The sequence below is a fragment of the Lissotriton vulgaris genome, chromosome 11 (genome assembly GCF_964263255.1).
Source record: "Lissotriton vulgaris chromosome 11, aLisVul1.2, whole genome shotgun sequence".
Lineage (NCBI taxonomy): Eukaryota > Metazoa > Chordata > Amphibia > Caudata > Salamandridae > Lissotriton > Lissotriton vulgaris.
Genome location: NC_141699.1, coordinates 901,551,676 through 901,569,212, shown reverse-complemented (window position 1 = coordinate 901,569,212; position 17,537 = coordinate 901,551,676). Strand labels below are relative to the sequence as shown.

Sequence of the window (17,537 nt, the reverse complement as noted above, 5' to 3'; positions counted from 1 at the left end):
ATTTTAGTTTTTTGTTGATGGGATCTACCGCTGTACTCAAGTCTCTGGACATACGTAAGAAAAATGATTCAAACTTTCAAACTATTACCTTAGAACTTGGAAACTGCTTCAACACTATGTAAAGTTGATTTTTATTGATTTGGGAAGTATGGTTGTTTATTTAGCTTTTACAACAAAAAAACATGTTCTCTTTTTATCTCAAATTTGCAGGTGAAACTGAGTTCAAAGCAACATGACAGACACAGCAGCAGATACAGAGGATGGTGCCAACAACACAATTTCTACTGCAGGCAACCACCGTGGTAACTTCAGCTATTCACCATATTACCAGCATTCCCCACCAGTCGCTGCAAGTTACATTATTTCGTACCTGTTCATATTTGCCTTATGTATGATTGGCAACAGCCTGGTATGCTTGATCGTGTTGAAGAACAAGCGGATGCGCACAGTTACCAACCTCTTCATTCTCAACCTCGCAATAAGTGACTTGCTAGTAGGAATCTTCTGCGTGCCGACCACTCTTGTGGACAACTTGATAACAGGTACGCTTTCAGTTTAGTCAAAGATAAAGTGCACTATGTTGCTGAAGGAAACAACGTGGAGTCAACAGCATTTGTAGTATGGAGATGTCCGCTGTAATACATATATTTATTTATTTATTTTATTTATAAAGCTTTATATAGTGTGAACATGATCTGCGAGGGTATCAGAGCAATTTACAAATGATCAGGTTTAACAAAATAGGGATGCAAACAACAACGTAATCAAGAGAGGTACACCTGTGAAAATGTGCACATTTAGGAAGGGGAAATCTCTAGGATAAGTTGACAAAACAATAGATATGGTCTGATAGTCTAATAAAAATCATGGGTGAAGATCTTGAGATGAGTTGTATGACCTAGTGATAAATGTGTTCATAAGTAGTAATTTAACTTCTTTTTTCAAAGAAGCAGTTGAGGGAATTAGTCTAATTTCAGCTGTTAGGGAGTTCCCAATTCTCAGGGCAATACCTGAAAATGGCTCTGCTGCAAGTTTTCTTTTAATGGAATTTTGGTGGTTTCAGTACCAAGGGGCTGGTGCTTCTAGATGATCTGTTTCCACCAGATATTTCTAGTGTTTTGCCAAAAACTTTGGGGTGTTGTAATGCAGAGCTTGATGGGCCATGCAAGGAATTTCTAAATGTATCCTTGCTTCATATGGGAGACAGTTAGGGCCTTTACGATCCAGGGAGATGTGGCTGTTCCTTTTGGATCTTTTGATGAGCCTGGCAGCAGCATTTAGCCTTTAGATGTGCCAATTTGGATCAAGAAAGGCCATAGAGGGTTGCACTTCCACAGTCCAGTCCGGGAACTACTTGGGCATGGACCGCTGATTTGAAGTCATCCTGAGGAAGGAAGAATTTTAGTTTCCTTAAAAGGTTCATTTGGTGGGTTGTTCCTTTTAAGGTGGTACTGTTCAGTTTTATGGAGTCTTTAAGACGAGATGAGCAGTTGAGAGTGTTTACATGATTCATCTAAAGAATGATTTTGGGTTTGGTATTGGGTGGGACGATTAGGAGAAATTCAGTTTTTATTGCATTAAGTTTGAGGTAGTTGCTGGCTAGCCAGTTTTGAGTAGAGTTGAGGTGAGGGACATATTAATCTACTGTGGAACGGATTGTCAAGTACATTTAGGTGTCATCAGCATACATGTGATAATGTGTTGTTGGAGGAATCAAAGATTTCAGCTTCAGGCTCCAAGAAAAGGCTGAAGAGCATAGGTGCAAAAGAGGACCCCTGTGGGATCCCTACCGTGACAGGTATGCCATCGGACTGGGACTGATCAAACTTAATTCTTTGAATTTGTTTATGGAGAAATGAGGTGAACCAGTTTACTATGGATTCAGAAAGCCCCATCCTCCATTCAATTAAGTCTAGGATACTGTTTTATTTACCTGTATTGAACACAGATGATAAGTCTAGGAGGAGTAGGAGGCAGTATTGTTCTGATCCAACACTTTTAGTGAGTCATTCACTATGTGTATAAGGGCAGATTGTGTGCTATTGCCTTAACAAAAGCCGGATTGGAAATGGTCTAGAAGTTGGAATTGTTCAATGTGGTTGCAAAGTTAGACCTGTACGCATTTTTCAATGAGCTTATCTAATGTTGGAATGTTGGAAATAGGACAGAAGTTGTTAGTGTCCGAGCGATCTGTGGTGTTAGTTTTCAGAATAGGGGTTACCTGTCTTACTTGTCCTACTTTTAGGCAGTCCAGGATGGATCCTTGCTGAAGTGAGGCATTTACTATCTTGGTCCAAATTGAAAGTAAAGAGGATTTGATCTCTCTGAAGATATTTGATGGTAGTGGGATGTTGAAGTGTTTTAGGGTTTAAGGTTGTTGTGAATTTCATTTTTGCTGAAGGTTTTGCATGTATTCCAAGGAGCGTTGTTTTTGGGGGGTGTCCCGTGGGACCAAGCTGTTACGCTATTTGTGATGGAGTGAGGCTAACAGGTGGTTTAACCAGAAGGAGCTCCCTTGCTGTCTGCAGATCATTTTCGAATGTTTTGGTCTTTCCCTGGAAGAAGGAGGCAAATATGTCTAGTACAGATTAATTGTCCTGTGCGCAATCCCTGCGACTTGATCGGTGTGCCAGGAGACAAAGGGATGAACACAGGTTACACAATGAGCTTTATAAACTCTATAGGTTCTGTCTACTTCTTCTAGAATATAGTTATAAACACAAACCAAAAGTCCTGTAGAGATGTAAGAGCAAATGCCTGCTTATCCATTCACTGTGATTATTTCCTCCTGAATCTGTACTGTTCAGCCTATCTCAATGGTGAAGTATACCTTTCTTTGTACCCACTCAAAGGCTCTTCAGTGCTTCCTGTCCACTGAAGGATGCATTTCACATTAATACTATTGGCATCCGTGCACTACTTTGTTGATTCGGTGCATCCTGCTATCTGCACCCCTGCAGGTATCTTATATTTCTGCAATCCCCCATTTCCTTCTTCGCAGAGTCCTTGAAGGAAATCATCAAGTCAGCACTCTTGGATCTCTACCTTCCATGACTGATATCAAATCAACCCTGCTTTCTCACTCCTCTGTAACCTTGGTGCATCATTTTGTCCTGCTCCATTGCCCAGGATCAGGTGGTTCATTCTGATGAGACAAAGTAAACACCAGGAGATGATGGTCAGGGCACTGAAACTTTTCAGGCACTCACCCCCAGTCATAGATCTAAGTTGAATCCTTCATCATTCTTTAGCTGATGCCCTGAAACTGGTCCTAGGATGCTTCTTTTCCGGTCCAGGGAGGACCTGAGCTGGCATTTCAGGCTTCACTGTTCCTATGTGAAACAGGGTCAAGGCTGATTTGCATATGGCTGGGTCCAAACTTGAATGGCGTGGTGAGCAAAATAACGATGGATTAAGCCCCGATCTTTGACTGGGGGTAGATGTTTGACAATGTTCAACATTCCGTCCATCATGTTTTTGTTTTCCATTCTTATGAGAATCATCATCAAATAAGCAAACTCTGCATGTGTAGGAACCATCCAAACATAGTTAGAGAAGTCCTTCATAAATAAGTCAGAATTAAAAAATGTCCTATTTGGTTTGTCACCACTTAAAGCCAAAGAGCATCTCTATGACCCAATTTCACATCATTCTGATTCCTTAATAAAAGGGATTGATTCAGAAACCCGAAAGTGGTTATCCAGGGAGTTATGTCTGTGTAAAACCATATTAAAACTGTAGTTCTAATCATTTCTGGGGAGTGTACAAGGTTTGAAAGATACTCCTTCTAAACCCACTGCAGCACAGCGCCCTAATTCCATTGCGGCATAGATTCCTAAACATTGGACAATTGAAACATGTCTCTAGTTCTCTAGGAAATTACTTCATTCATGATGGATAGTCGTCTCACTTCTTAATTTAATAAAAGGTTGATGCTTGACCTTTGGAATTTCAATGTAACTATGCATTATGTATTGAAGACCAGTCTTTATATGAATTTGGCTAGGATATTTAAACTTACAATTGAATCAGTGTGTAGTGACACTCGTACTTATCTTCACTAGAAATGCAGGACATGTATGTAAATGATGGCGCACTAAGACTATTCTCTGTCATGCAAGACCAAGATCCAACATCCTCTAGCATGTGTGGGTAATTCGAAGTCCACATCCCAACATTTGGAATGCCTGGGAGGCAGTGCTTAATTTTTAAAGCAATACGTCACTGGGCCCAAAGCCCTGAATATTGGGAGTGCTACAATCCAAGGCTGCATAGTGTGTTTCCCCTTATGCTTCATTTATTCATCACCAGACACTCCTTGCCCTGTTATTTCGCTCTCACTACTTCTTTCTTGTCTCTGTTTTCGCCTCTTGCCCTTGTTTTCTATTCTTTCTCTTCTTTTATTCTGAATCTTGTGTTTTTCTCTATCTTCCTCTGATTGAAAGTCTAATGAGAAAATATAAATGTTTCTCCCCAGAAATGAGTGTTGGTGGCACCCACAGATACCCACTGGTTCAAATTAAGAGTTCCTCAAAGGATAAAAAAAAGCAGAATTATGCTAGGTTCAAAACAGAGAAAATTTAACTTTGTCCTCTGATTCATATTAAATCTAATTCAACAGCGAAATATCGTAAAGTCTGGGGCAAATGGTTGGGGGTACTAGACGAATAGCACTACACTTGAGCTCGGTGCAAACATTTACTCTGTCCTCCTCTTCGTAATCATGCCTTTCAGATGCTTTTGCTGTACGATAATACAATGATGCCATATACTTGCTTTGTTCATTGCCTCTGATTACTGGTGGTCTTATGTTTCTTCCTGTTTTAAAAACCAATAAAGTTGATTATAAAAAAAATCTAATTCAAAGTAGATTTCAAGATAATTGCCAAAAGTTGGTTCATCCACTCTGCATACTTTACAAGAGAAAACAGTTTAATTGTAAATAACTCATTAATAATTTTCCTACTCGAATCAACCTTGTGTGCAAACTCGTACTAATAATAATAATGAATGCTGATTGTTCAGAAACGTGATTACTCACACACATTTACACTACTCAGCACCCTCACATTATGGAATCTCTGGCTACATCTGTCAAAGTAAATATAGCTCATAAGAACATCCAAGCATGGATCCACTCTCTCAACATGCCATACTTTCTATTCCTCTTGATGAACAGTACTCACGTATGCCCGATTGACAGTTTATACCTTTACATGCACAAATCTACATCTGAATAGAAATGTATGGAGACTTGGAACTTGTGACAGTTTTGCAATGTCCACCCACCCCAATCAGCAAAAGCTTCCCATTCTCTGAACCATTCAGTAAAAGCAAAAAGGACAAAGGGCAAAAATGAAGGGAAGGAGTAAGGGTAAACAGAAAGGGGAGAAGAATGCAGGACCTAGAGGAGAGCTTTGAATTGAGACAATTAAGTTTACAGTGCAGCTTGCTCCTCTCCAGCCCAGTAGGCTTCCAGTTGGATGCTTGTGCCCATTAAATCTTCCTAGAAATGGGACCAGTTCTCAAAATGCAGGCTGGTCTCTCACTTTCAACCTCAGCCCCACTGGTGAGAAAGTAAGATTGTGTTTTGCTATCCCACCTGTGGCTCTTTCTGTGAGTTCCTAGATACTAAGAAGCTCTTACTACTTGTGAAATCCAGATTAGCAAATGACTTTTAATTGGAATTTATTAAAAAGGACTTCCTCCTATCTTCCTTTCCTCTGCTGCTGATTCGACAGCTTCAGGTTTGGGGGCTCTCTTTTTGCCAAGAAGGATACACACTTTTTCACCTTGATATCTGCTGAGACCTGCACACTGAGGTGCAGACAACACAGAATAATTGTGCCAATTTAATCTGTGGTGACTTGTCTCCTATCCTTCTCGTATAGCAGAGCTCATGTGATGCTGTGTTCCGTGCTTCATGTGAGCCGGTTGTTGCCAGTGGGGGCCACGGCACTCATTTTTGGGGACCTGCACTTTTTTCCTGATTATACACTTCCCAAGAGAAAGAGAGCGAAAAACACACAAATGGAAAAGAAGGGGGAAGAGAAAGATAGAAAAACGACACAATGGGAGAAAGTAGAAACCTGCAAGAGTGAGATAAAGAGAAAGGGGTGCCTGGTAGTGGATTCAAAAGGCATGACGTGGATTGGAGACTATGCAGCCTTGGAAGGTTGCGTGTTGACATTTAATAGCTCCTGTCGTTGGATCCAAAGCAGAGTTTTGGACACTAACACTTATTCTTTTATAAATTAAGCACACACTGTGGTCCTCCCCCGTCTTTAGAAGTCCATCAGCAGTCGAAGCCTGCTACAGATTCATATCCTTATGAAGTATTCTTCCAACATTACTGTCTGGGACGTATGCTTCTCTATAACATTCAATGAAGGAAAAGCACTTGCAACTTTGGGGTTCCTAATATTCCAGCTGGTGCATCTGTAATTGGAGTGAAATTACATTTCATTAATGCAATTTGTATGGACAATTTAGAATGATCTAAGTGAATTACTTAAATGGGCCTAAACAAATTTCAGCAAAACACTACATTGTAGTTCCCTGTTCAGCGTTTACTTATCATGTCACCAACAAATGTTGTGAGTTCAGTAGCGGCTGCTACCGGGCCCGGGTGGTGAGGCTGGTGTGCGGATCGACAATGAAAAAGAAGGGATAAAATCACTTCCCTGTGCTGACGGGCCACCGTTTCTCCTCTGTCCTCCATCACCTTCATCCTGCAGCCCCAGAAAGCAGCAGGAAGTACCCAAGCTGCAATGCAGTGTTGTGATTGGTCTCAGTGCCGTGGTTTGGCACTCAGACGGGGAATAGGAGGCTTTGCATGTCCCTCACTAGGCTGTGTGATGCAGCCTGGTGGGGAAGTAGCAAAGGGGCACATGCATCAACCTATTTAGGAAGTGCAAACGGTGCGAATCGGTAAATTCGGCCGTTTGCACTTCCTAAATATGTGTTTGGGATGCATCAAGCATTTTTGAGTAATTCGGTATTTTTACCGAATTCCAAAAATGCGATTGCTTTTAAGGAATTGCAAATTTGCAATTCCTTAAAAGCAATGCATCATTAAAAAAAAAATTGCGATTATTCAAATTGGAAGTGCAAATTACCACGAGGTTCAACCTCGTGGTAATTTGCGAAATTGTTTAAAAATGCTTGAAAATGCATTTTTTAAACTGTCCAGTTACAGACACACATGTCCTTAGGACATGTGTGTGTGAAACATGCACTTTCAATTGCATTTCAGGGGTGCAGGGGGGGGTCCTTTGGACCCCCCCCTGCACCCATGAAATTTTCTAAGTGCCACTCGCAATTTGCTACTGCCTTCCAATTGACTACATTGATTCCTATGGGCCTCTAGGCCCATAGGAATCAATGTAATGCCATTCCTTAATTGCACTTCGCAATTAAGGAATCGCAATTTCCGAAAATTAAGAAATCCTAAAAACTTTTAGGATTTCTTGATGCATAGCATTTTGCATTTCCTAAATAGCGATTCCTTAATTTTCGCTATTTAAGAAATGCAAAATCCTAGATTGATGCATGTGGGGGATAGTGCGCAGGACTCTTAGAACGGCTCAAGAGGGCCGTCCAAGCAGTCTTGCCCACTTAAGGAGTGTAAACCACTCATCCTCCTGCTTCTTTCCAGCCACTCACTCAAATAGGAAAATGAAAATGATAACAATAGCAATAATTGTATTTTTCCCTTTATTAAGTGGGTCGACACTCCATTTAGGTAATCAACTTTTATTGCTCTTTTTGCAGGTGGTAGACCTTTGATAACTTACTTGCTGGGCTTGGGCATTTTCAGAGATGGGGAAATGGACCTTAGCGCTCACTTGTGACTTACCACAAAGGTGGGAATATAAGTGAAGTAGCTTAGTGTAGGAATGAGGACTACTCAATAGGGAAACTGAGAAAGATGACGTACTGTTTATTTGGAAAATACTATCACAAACCTGGCCAGTCAGGGGCATAGCTATCCATAGTGCAACAGGTTCAGTGGCACAGGGGCAGAGAGGTCTGAGGGGGCCACTGTTCCTCAGTTTATCGGTTTTAACTGAAAAAACTTGGACGTTTTGGCCTGTTTTCCTTGCCTGCATTAGGGCCCATGACATCCTTGCTAAGCCACAGTGGGAAGTGTTTCATTTCAAAAAATAAATCCGTCTCTGTCTAAGCTTACGAAGACCGCCGATCTGTGCCTTACTTCAAGCATGAAAAATCACAGTTCTTGAACACATCTGTAGGCTAGGATAAATAAATTGCCAGGCACACATTTCAAGCCTGTGTTCTCCTTCTGTACTGAACTGCGTTTTTGGATTAATATATTACTTCCAAGCACCTGCAAAAGTAGAAACCCCTCGTAAAAGATTACTTTTTAAACGAAAGGTTAAAACTAGAACACAAATAGGGAACCGTGGCATAAAAAAAGCTGTAGACTTTAGTTCCAGCTGAACTTTTAGCGCCTCCACCTTCAATGTTTTTTTACTTGGATAAGAAACATTGCATAGATTTTGAAGGTACTGTTTGAGACGTTATTGTGTCCTTAATCCTTTACTCAAAGGAAACGTTGCATGCTAAATAACTTTGGTGTGTCTATTTTCGGATTCTATTTATCAATGCACTTTACGTTTTCATACAAGAAGGGCGGCCCAGTATATTCATTTATTGAAGCCAGCACTTTGTAAACAAGTCAGGACAAAGGGGTGTTGCTCGTTGGCTTGGTTGCATTTTTTATGAAGTGTTATTCTAAAAAAAGGAAAACTAACTATGTGGTATACCGTCTTATTTAAAAACGTATTCTTCTCCAGAGAGAGAAGTGGGCGGGATATGAGGGGCAGGAAGTGCCCATGCTTTTTAAATTCGACACAAGCAGTTTCCCTACTTTATGATAAAAGGAAGCTATCGCAGCATGGTAGCCAATTGACTAAAATGCTGGGGTAGCGGAAGTGACATCATACACTCTTTGACTATATTGACATTGTAGGACGTGACATCATCTGACTTTGACCTGGAATCTTCCCAGGATTTGTTGCGACTTGACCTTAACCCGGATGACATCACAATAATTGAAATCATCATTGAAGTTACATTATAGCTGTGTCATTAATTGAAAAACACAACACAAATTTGTCTTTAGGATCCACCTATAATGTGGAGCTGGTGTAACACTTTGAAAGTGGTGGGGTTTATGTAAGGCAATACTTGCTTTATATTGTACAGAACAAAGAAAATTAACCAGAACTCTTTTGAATTGGCTCAGGGTAAAGGAACTCCTCCCAAGAAAAGTTTTTTTTAATGGTCAAATAGTGCATTTTAAGGCACATTTTCACATTCATCTACTAAAAAGACATGGTATAGTAAAGGACTTTCTTGGTGCGGCAAGCCAATAAAACCTGATGGACCATGGTAGTCAACCCCCTTTTTTCAGAATTTGCTACAGAGGCCCACATATGCCACAAATACCCTCCATTGTGCCAGGGCCAGTGTTTTGCCATGGGTGCCCGCTATAAGTCATGGGTGCCCTTGTACGCCAACAAGTATATATCATAGGCCATTACTCGATTTAATGTTGTCCATGTATCATGGGTGACCCTTATGTCAAAATTTACCTCTAGTATGATAGGGCCAGCATCTTGTCATGTTTGTCCCACTCCTAAATGCCACAGTTGCCTTTATGTGGAGAATTGCCCCCAGCATCCGAGCACGGGCATTTTGCTGTGGCTGTCCCATACAAAGAATTACCTCTAGTATGCCTACTCTAGACTTTTGCTGTGCATGTGAAGGAAGTGACCCGATTAGGGTCACCTGGGTAACTCACAACCACCTCTCAGCCTTCCATACAAATGAAGAGTCGGTCAGACAGTAGAGAACACAAACCAAAATATTTATTTAGATACACTTGAGCGGAGCCCAGTCTGCCCAGTCTCCAAAGATTGCTGCAGAGGGACTGACAGAAGCAAATATGGAGATACACCGTACAATGCAGAACCAATTAAGGTACGCCCATAATGGAATTTTTTCCATGCAGATGCAGTTATACAAAGAAGTACAGAAGGATCGGTTTCGATTCTGAGGCCGGGCACACACTATCTCCTACCCAAGGTCACTCTGTCCGTGCCTGCCGCTAGACTAGTGGGAGAAGGCCTGTATCTAGTGTGAAAGGCATGCGCTAATAAGAACAGTGCAGTTATTAGCAAAGCACAGTGCAACCTTGGAGAGCAGAAAATTACCACAGGCCATTTCTCTGAAAGAAAATAAGGATTAGTTTGGATCATGGCCCAAAATGGCAGCCGGACATAAAATGGTGCAGCAAGTTCTAACTTACATGGAATAATATGCAGGCAAAATAACAAAAACTTTTTCATTCCAACAGATGTACCATTTAGTAAGTATTATCTCTAGTATGGCAGGTCCTTCAAAGTTAATAATTGTCCTCAGTATGTCCACACCAGTATTTTGCAAGGGCCAAAAGCAGACTCACAAGCATGCCACTTTCTCACTCATGCTAATCTACATTCACTTACTCACACTTGTTCTCACCCTTACTCAACCATTGTCATCTACTTGAACTCATTCATTCTCACTCTCTGGCACCCCATCGTATACTCACACACACACTGCCACTCATTCTTAAACTAATTAACTCACAGCTACTCACTCACACTGATGTGTACTGACTCCTACCCTCAGTCCAATATTCTCACTCACCTTGACTCATTCATACTCACTTGCTGGAATTTAATCTCATTTATTGCCACTCCCATCACTAACTGAGACTTTTACTCACACACACATGCTCACATACACACGTTTGAACATAAACACTCCTTCACTCACACACACCCTCAAACACACACACAACATGCATTTATTTTTTTTGCACATTATGGATGCTGCTTTTTTATTACACTAATTTTGAATAATATACAATTATTTAATATTAGAGTATTTAAAAATGAGCCGAAAAAAGGAGGGTAAAGCCATTCCTGTCTCCATGGACCTGATTCTTTCCACTTCTGAGGCCAGGGGTCACACTGGCAGTGCCAGGGGTTGAAGTGAGCAAGCCAGGGGTCGCATCTGTGACCACTGGTGACCCCTAAATGATGTCCATAGTTAATTACAAAATTTGACTAGCCTCAGCTGATGTGGAAGGGGGGAGAGTCTTGTGTGCTGTGAAGCCAAGGTAGGGGCAGACAGCTGAACAAGAAAGAGGCCTTCTAGCCAGGGTACCTGCTGCCTGAAAGAACTATAAATGTGTGCATTTGGTTAATCTGCAAATGTAAAACATATTTGGAAGCTGGTATTGGCTACAATTGATTGAGTCACTTGAAGAGTATTCAGTTAGAGTTGTACTGTAAGGTTACCTGATGAGCTATGGTCTGCATACTTTTAATGGACAGTTATAAAAATTGTTTGCACTAGGTATAATCTGCTTATTACTCAGATATATATTTTGGAAACACTTTTTCGTTAATTTCCTTTATTTAAACACTTTTTATCTTAAACCTAAATCTTTCTGTGTACTTTGTGTCATCCTATCCTATATTGCGTGTGATATTTGAAATAAGGAACACACATATTCACAGTGTTTTCTGACACACGCTCTGATATCCTAACACTAAAAACACAAGTCACTATTCCAAATACACAAACCAGAATTCAGTTCTATGGCTCCCTAGTCACACATGCAGATATCTGCAGTGAGCACATTAACCATGTTGGAATTGGTACTTTCTGGTTGGCTGATGAGGTGCCCAAGCCAGGCAGTACTCCTATCATGGTTAGGTGATTGCACTCAATGTATAACCTGCACTCACCCTTGGGTAACTTGCACGGAGCAGTTAGGCTTATCACAGGGGCAATGTGTAAAGCATTGGCACATCACTCTCACACAATAAATACACTGAGCGTCACAAAAGAGACATCAAACATGGTGTAGGTAAATAAAGATTGTATTCAACACACACATTAATTAACTCAACATGAGCATCATGCATTTCTGGGCATAAATCAGACTTGGAAATGTTACTAGCAGTACTAGGCCAACCAACGTTTAAATGACATCATTAGTATTGGCACTTGGGAAAAATCCTATTTTACCCCAGCAACCTTATGCGGTGAGATACATTGTCAGAACTTTGCACACCCTGGCAAATAACACAATGCAAATGCACACATTTCTAGGGTGTACCCAAGTCACAACAATATCAGGAATGTGTACACAAAGGAATTTATAGACCTTTTCAGCAGCACTGTGGACCAAGGCCGAATAGGTAAAACCAATTACAACAATCACTGGTAAATGTATTAGCGTTCGCCCATGTGATTAATAATAAGCTGTTTTTGTTGTAAGTTGTAGCTTGCCGAGTAGTGGTACAATATAAGTTACAGAAAGTATGTATGGCCCCATTGCCTGTGTACCAGCAGCACCAGTGAAATCATGGCCCTAGTGCCTGCTCGATAACTGTACTTGTGACTGCCTGTTTAGTAGTATAGTTTAGCAATATTCTGCATTTATTGGGGAGCCTAGAATTATTGGCCCCTGTGCCACTGCCCCTGCTGCACCATTAAAATCAAGCCCCTTTTAACTGCAAGATAACTGCAATTGTGTCTGCCTGTAGTAGTAAAATATAAAAATATTAGGTGTTTAGTGGGCTGCCTGGAGCTTTTTGTCCCGGTGCTACTGCATTATTGAAATCATGACCCTAGTACTTGCTAGATAACTGCTCTTATGACTGCCTGTTTAGTAGTAAAATATAGCAATATTAGGTGTTTATGGGCGTTTTGACAACTTTTAAGCTTGGTGCCACTCGACCTGATGCAATATTAAATCAAGCCCCTTTCAACTGCATGGTAACTGCCATTATGAATGCCTGTGTAGTTGTAAAATATAGTAGTCCTAGGTGCATAAGGGAGTACTGACAACTTTTTTACCAGATGCTACTGCTGCACCATTCAAATAATGACCCTGTTGCCTGCAAGATAACTGCACTTGTGACTGCCTGTTTAGCAGTAAAATCTAGCCATATTTGGTGTTTAGAGGAGTTCTGACAATATTTGGGCCGGTGCCACTGCACATGCTGCACTATCCAAAGCATGACCCTCTTGTCTGTAAGGTAACTGCACTTGTGACTGCCTGTTTAGTAGTAAAAAATAGCAATTTCAGGTGTTCAATGGGGTGCCTAGAACTTTTGGTTCTGGTGTCACTGCACCTCCTGTACTATTGAAATCATGACCCTCCTGTCTGCACTTGTGACTGCCTGTGTAGTTTTACATTTTAGCAATACTTTGGGTTTAGTGGGGTCCCTAGAGCTTTTGGCCCCAGTACCACTGCACCTGCAGCACCATTCAAATCAAGACTATATTAACTGCAAGGTAACTGCAATTCTGACTGCCTGTTTAATAGTTAAATATAGTAATATCATGTATTTAGAGGAGATCTGACAACTTTGCAGCCGGTGCTGCTACACCTGCTGCACTGTTCAAATCATAACCCTTTTGTCTTCAAGGTAACTGCACTTGTGGCTGCCTGTTTTTCCATGCAATGCGTATTACAACATTTAGAATGTAATCATAATGACCAAATAGATTAAGTTGAAAAAATAAAATCAATAATTCCTACAAAGTACAAAGAAAGGTACTGAGGCATGAATAGGAAATGGTCTAAGGCTAAACCGTCTGCTTTACACAACTAATTAATTAAAACGCAAGCATTTCAGCATACTGTTAGAAGTTGTATGCCTTTTCAGTGAGAAGAGATCTTATCTTGACAGCACCAGGGAGGGAGTGCTCCTGTCGGCCGTTGGCCGAAGGGAGCACGGAACGGGTTAAATATTTGGGGGTGACTGCTGGGCATGGCCAACGGCCAGGACCTGATCCAAACCTACTACAGATGGCCAACCCCTGCTGCACACAGTATTCATCCATGCACAATTGATTTTGGCAGCAGTAGCCTGCCTCTGTTATTTTGTGTTACATTTTTTAATTTTTATTGACCCAGGTTTGAGTCAATCATTCCTCAAACTCCAATACTCTTTCTAGACAGTCTGCTCAGTCCATAGACTTTTTAATGGGAAGCAACCTTTACTTTGCCTCTTTTACTTCGCAGGTGTTTTACTTAGCATTTATTAGTTCGCATTGTCTTTTACTTCGCATGCTTTTAATTAGCATGCATTTACTTCGCAATGTTGTTTACTGCGCATTATTTTACTTTGTTTTTCGTTTTTTAAAAATAATGTTAAAGATGTAAAATGATTCATGGTTGAAGGTGAAGTGAAGGACCACGAGGAGAGAGAGGTAAGTGGGGCAGTGTAGTTAGGGTAGTGTTGTAGTGTATGTGTAGTGCAGGGTGTAGTGTTTAAGGATTTAAGGTAGTGTAGCAGTGTATGTGTAGTGTAGGGTAGTGTTTTACGGTTTAGGGTAGTGTTGTAGTGTATGGGTAGTGTAGGGGGTTGTTTTGTAGTGTGTGTGTAGTGTAGGGGGTAGTGTTCTAGGGTTTAGGATAGTGTTTTAGTGTATGTGTAGTGTAGAGGGTAATGTATTAGGGTTTAGGGTAGTGATGTAGTGTACGTGTAGTGTAGGGTAGTATTTTGGGATTTAGTGTAGTGTTGTAGTGTAGGGGTAGTGTTTTAAGGTTTAGTGTAGTGTTGTAGTGTATGTGTAGTGTAGGGTAGTGTATTGGGGTTTAGGGTAGTGTAGTAGTGTATTTGTATTGCAGGGGGTAGTGTTATAGGGTTTAGGATAGTGTTGTAGTGTACGTGTAGTGTAGGGTAGTGTTTTAGGGTTTAGTGTAGTGTTGTAGTGTATGTGTAGTGTAGGGGGTAGTGTTTTAGGGTTTATGGTAGTGTTGTAGTGTATGTGTAGTGTAGGAGAAGTGTTTTAGGGATTAGGGTAGTGTTGAAGTGTATGTGTAGTGTAGGGGGAAGTGTTTTAGGGTTTAGGGTAGTGTTGTGTATGTGTAGCGTAGGGTAGTGTATTAGGGTTTAGGGTAGTGTTGTAGTGTATGTGTAGTGTAGGGGGTAGTGTATTAGGGTTTAGGGTAGTGTTATAGTGTACATGTAGTGTAGGGTAGTGTTTTGGGGGTAGGGGGTAGTTTGTAAAGGGTTTTAGGGTAGTGCTGTAGTTAACCGATATTTTGTAGGGGGTAGTGTTATAGGGTTTAGGGTAGTGTTGTGTAGTGTAGGGGGTCGTGTTATAGGGTTTAGGATAGTGTTGTAATTTATGTGTAGTGTAGGGTAGTGTTTTAGGGTTTAGGGTAGTGAAGTAGTATATGTGTAGTGTAGGGGGTTTAGGGTAGTGTTGTAGTGTATATCTAGTGTACGGTTAGTGTGTTAGGGTTTAGGGTAGTGTTGTAGGATATGTGTAGTGTGGGTAGTGTTTTAGGGTTTAGGGTAGTGTAGTAGTGTATGTGTAGAGTAGGGGGTTTAGGGTAGTGTTGTAGTGTATGTGTAGTGTAGGGGGTAGTGTTTTAGGGTTTGGGGTAGTGTTGTAGTGTATGTGTAGTGTAGGGGGTAGTGTTATAGGGGTTAGGGTAGTGTTGTAGTGTATGTGTAGTGTAGGGTAGAGTTTTAGGGTTAAGGGTTGTGTTGTAGTGTATGTGTAGTGTAGGGGTAGTGTTTTAGGGGTTAGGGTAGTATTGTAGTGTATGTATAGTGTAGGGTAGTGTTTTAGGGTTTAGGGCAGTGTTGTAGTGTATGTGTATTGTAGGGGGTAGTGTTTTAGGGTTTAGGGTAGTGTTGTAGTGTATGTGTAGTGTAGGGTAGTGTTTTAGGGTTAAGGGTAGTGTAGTAGTGTATGTGTAGTGTAGGGGTAGTGTTATATGGTTTAGGGTAGTGTTGTAGTGTATGCGTAGTGTAGGGTAGTGTTTTAGGGTTAAGGGTTGTGTTGTAGTATATGTGTAGTGTAGGGGGTAGTTTGTAAAGGGCTTTAGGGTAGTGCTGTAGTCAGCCGATATTTTTAAATTTAATTACCCACCCAAATCCTCTATTTCCCTGGCATCCTGTCCCAGTGGTTAGGTTACAAATAATTAAAAAAAAAAAAAAAACACTTTGTACGCCTAGTAAAAACATGCGAAGTAAGGTACCGCTAAGAAAAGCAAATTCTAATGTTATACTAATTTTGCGAAGTAATGACATGCGAAATAAAAAAAATGCAAAGTAAATGCTTGCTAAGTAACATCATAAAATCTTTTTAATAGGTCCAGAAAACTGGGGGCCTGGTTTGTAGACCACATTGAGGACACACAGGGAGCTGCAAATTCATCCAAGGGGTTTGCCAACCCTTTCATTTTAACATTTACGGGCTTCCTTTAGCCCCTTCATTCCTGAGTCAAGGGATCCGGGGACGGGCACCCTGCCACCACATTTTTCTTCGATTTTATTAGGACATGGGGCACAACGTTCTCCTCCAAGTTAAGGCCAGCCAATCATAGAGCTTCGGTTCCACAAATCCATTTGGGTTAGTGAACTCAAAATGGACGCAAGGAGAAGAAGCTGCAATTTCTAATCGGATTAGTCAATTCTTTTTAAAATCTGGGTTCAAGGATGGCCTGTGAACCGTGCTTTGTGGACAATCTGCAGACTACTTGTCCATAGAAAGACCTTGCAAAGTTTGAATCGTTGGCTCATTTTTAGGCCTACAAAATCGATTTTCTAATGCTAATCTATCAAAAACCTAAACCTATTTACTTCAAACCAATCAAAGATGCTTCCTCGAGTAAATTCATATTTTCATGCTGTATATTAATGTAATTGTGTTTTGTCAGTTGCTTTCTATGGGAGTTAAACTGTATCCTTTTTTTGGCCCTGCGGGATGGCTTCGTTCGAAATGTGTAATGCAGAAATCAAATTGGATGGGTATATTTAAAAAAAAGTTTCATACAAGTTTGTGGATTGACACAAGGTTATTAGCAAAACAAAAATGCCTTTCATTGGAAAATGTGATTTATCCATAACTATGGAGGTGCCATTACGCCTCTGTAATATATGAATATATATATGGATATGGGCTGAGAAATCCTTAGTAAATACTGATAAACTAATACATTTGTGGATGAGCACAAACTCTCCAGGACATCTCCGCTTAGGAGTGTCCACTTCCTGCCCATGGGTGAACATGCATTCACAGTAATATCTATTTGTGTGCAATACATTTTGTAAGTTAAACCCTTATTTTGTGAACGAGAAACATTGCTTTTCACTTCTAAAAATGGCATTTGTACATGTAACTGTAGGCTACATATACAAATCGCTTTTGATGGAACAGCACACCCATCAATTATTTACAGCCCCAAAATAGCCCATTTCCATTGGGTCACTCAAGAGGAGAATATCTGATGCCCGCAAACGAACATTATGTCTAATAATGGCTGAGCCACAAATGTGTTTGTTAACCTAAAAGCCAGTAATCTAAGGAATTGTGTACTGAGCAATGGGTAGGTTGCAAGTAGTGTGTACGAATTTGTGCATCAACTATTTGCAACCTACCCAGCATTTTCTGATGAGCCGATATGCCAATCAGGTGCATTG

General features: G+C 40.7%; 1 protein-coding gene across 1 annotated transcript in view; it reads left to right on the top strand.

Annotated features, from left to right (window-relative positions):
* The first annotated feature begins 232 nt into the window (after positions 1-232).
* LOC147683663 (neuropeptide FF receptor 1-like) overlaps positions 233-17,537 on the top strand; it is a 515,293-nt gene continuing 497,988 nt past the window's right edge. Inside the window, exon 1 of the mRNA XM_086944885.1 lies at positions 233-542. Coding sequence (XP_086801011.1) covers positions 233-542 — 310 coding nt within the window. The remainder of the gene's footprint in view (positions 543-17,537) is intronic.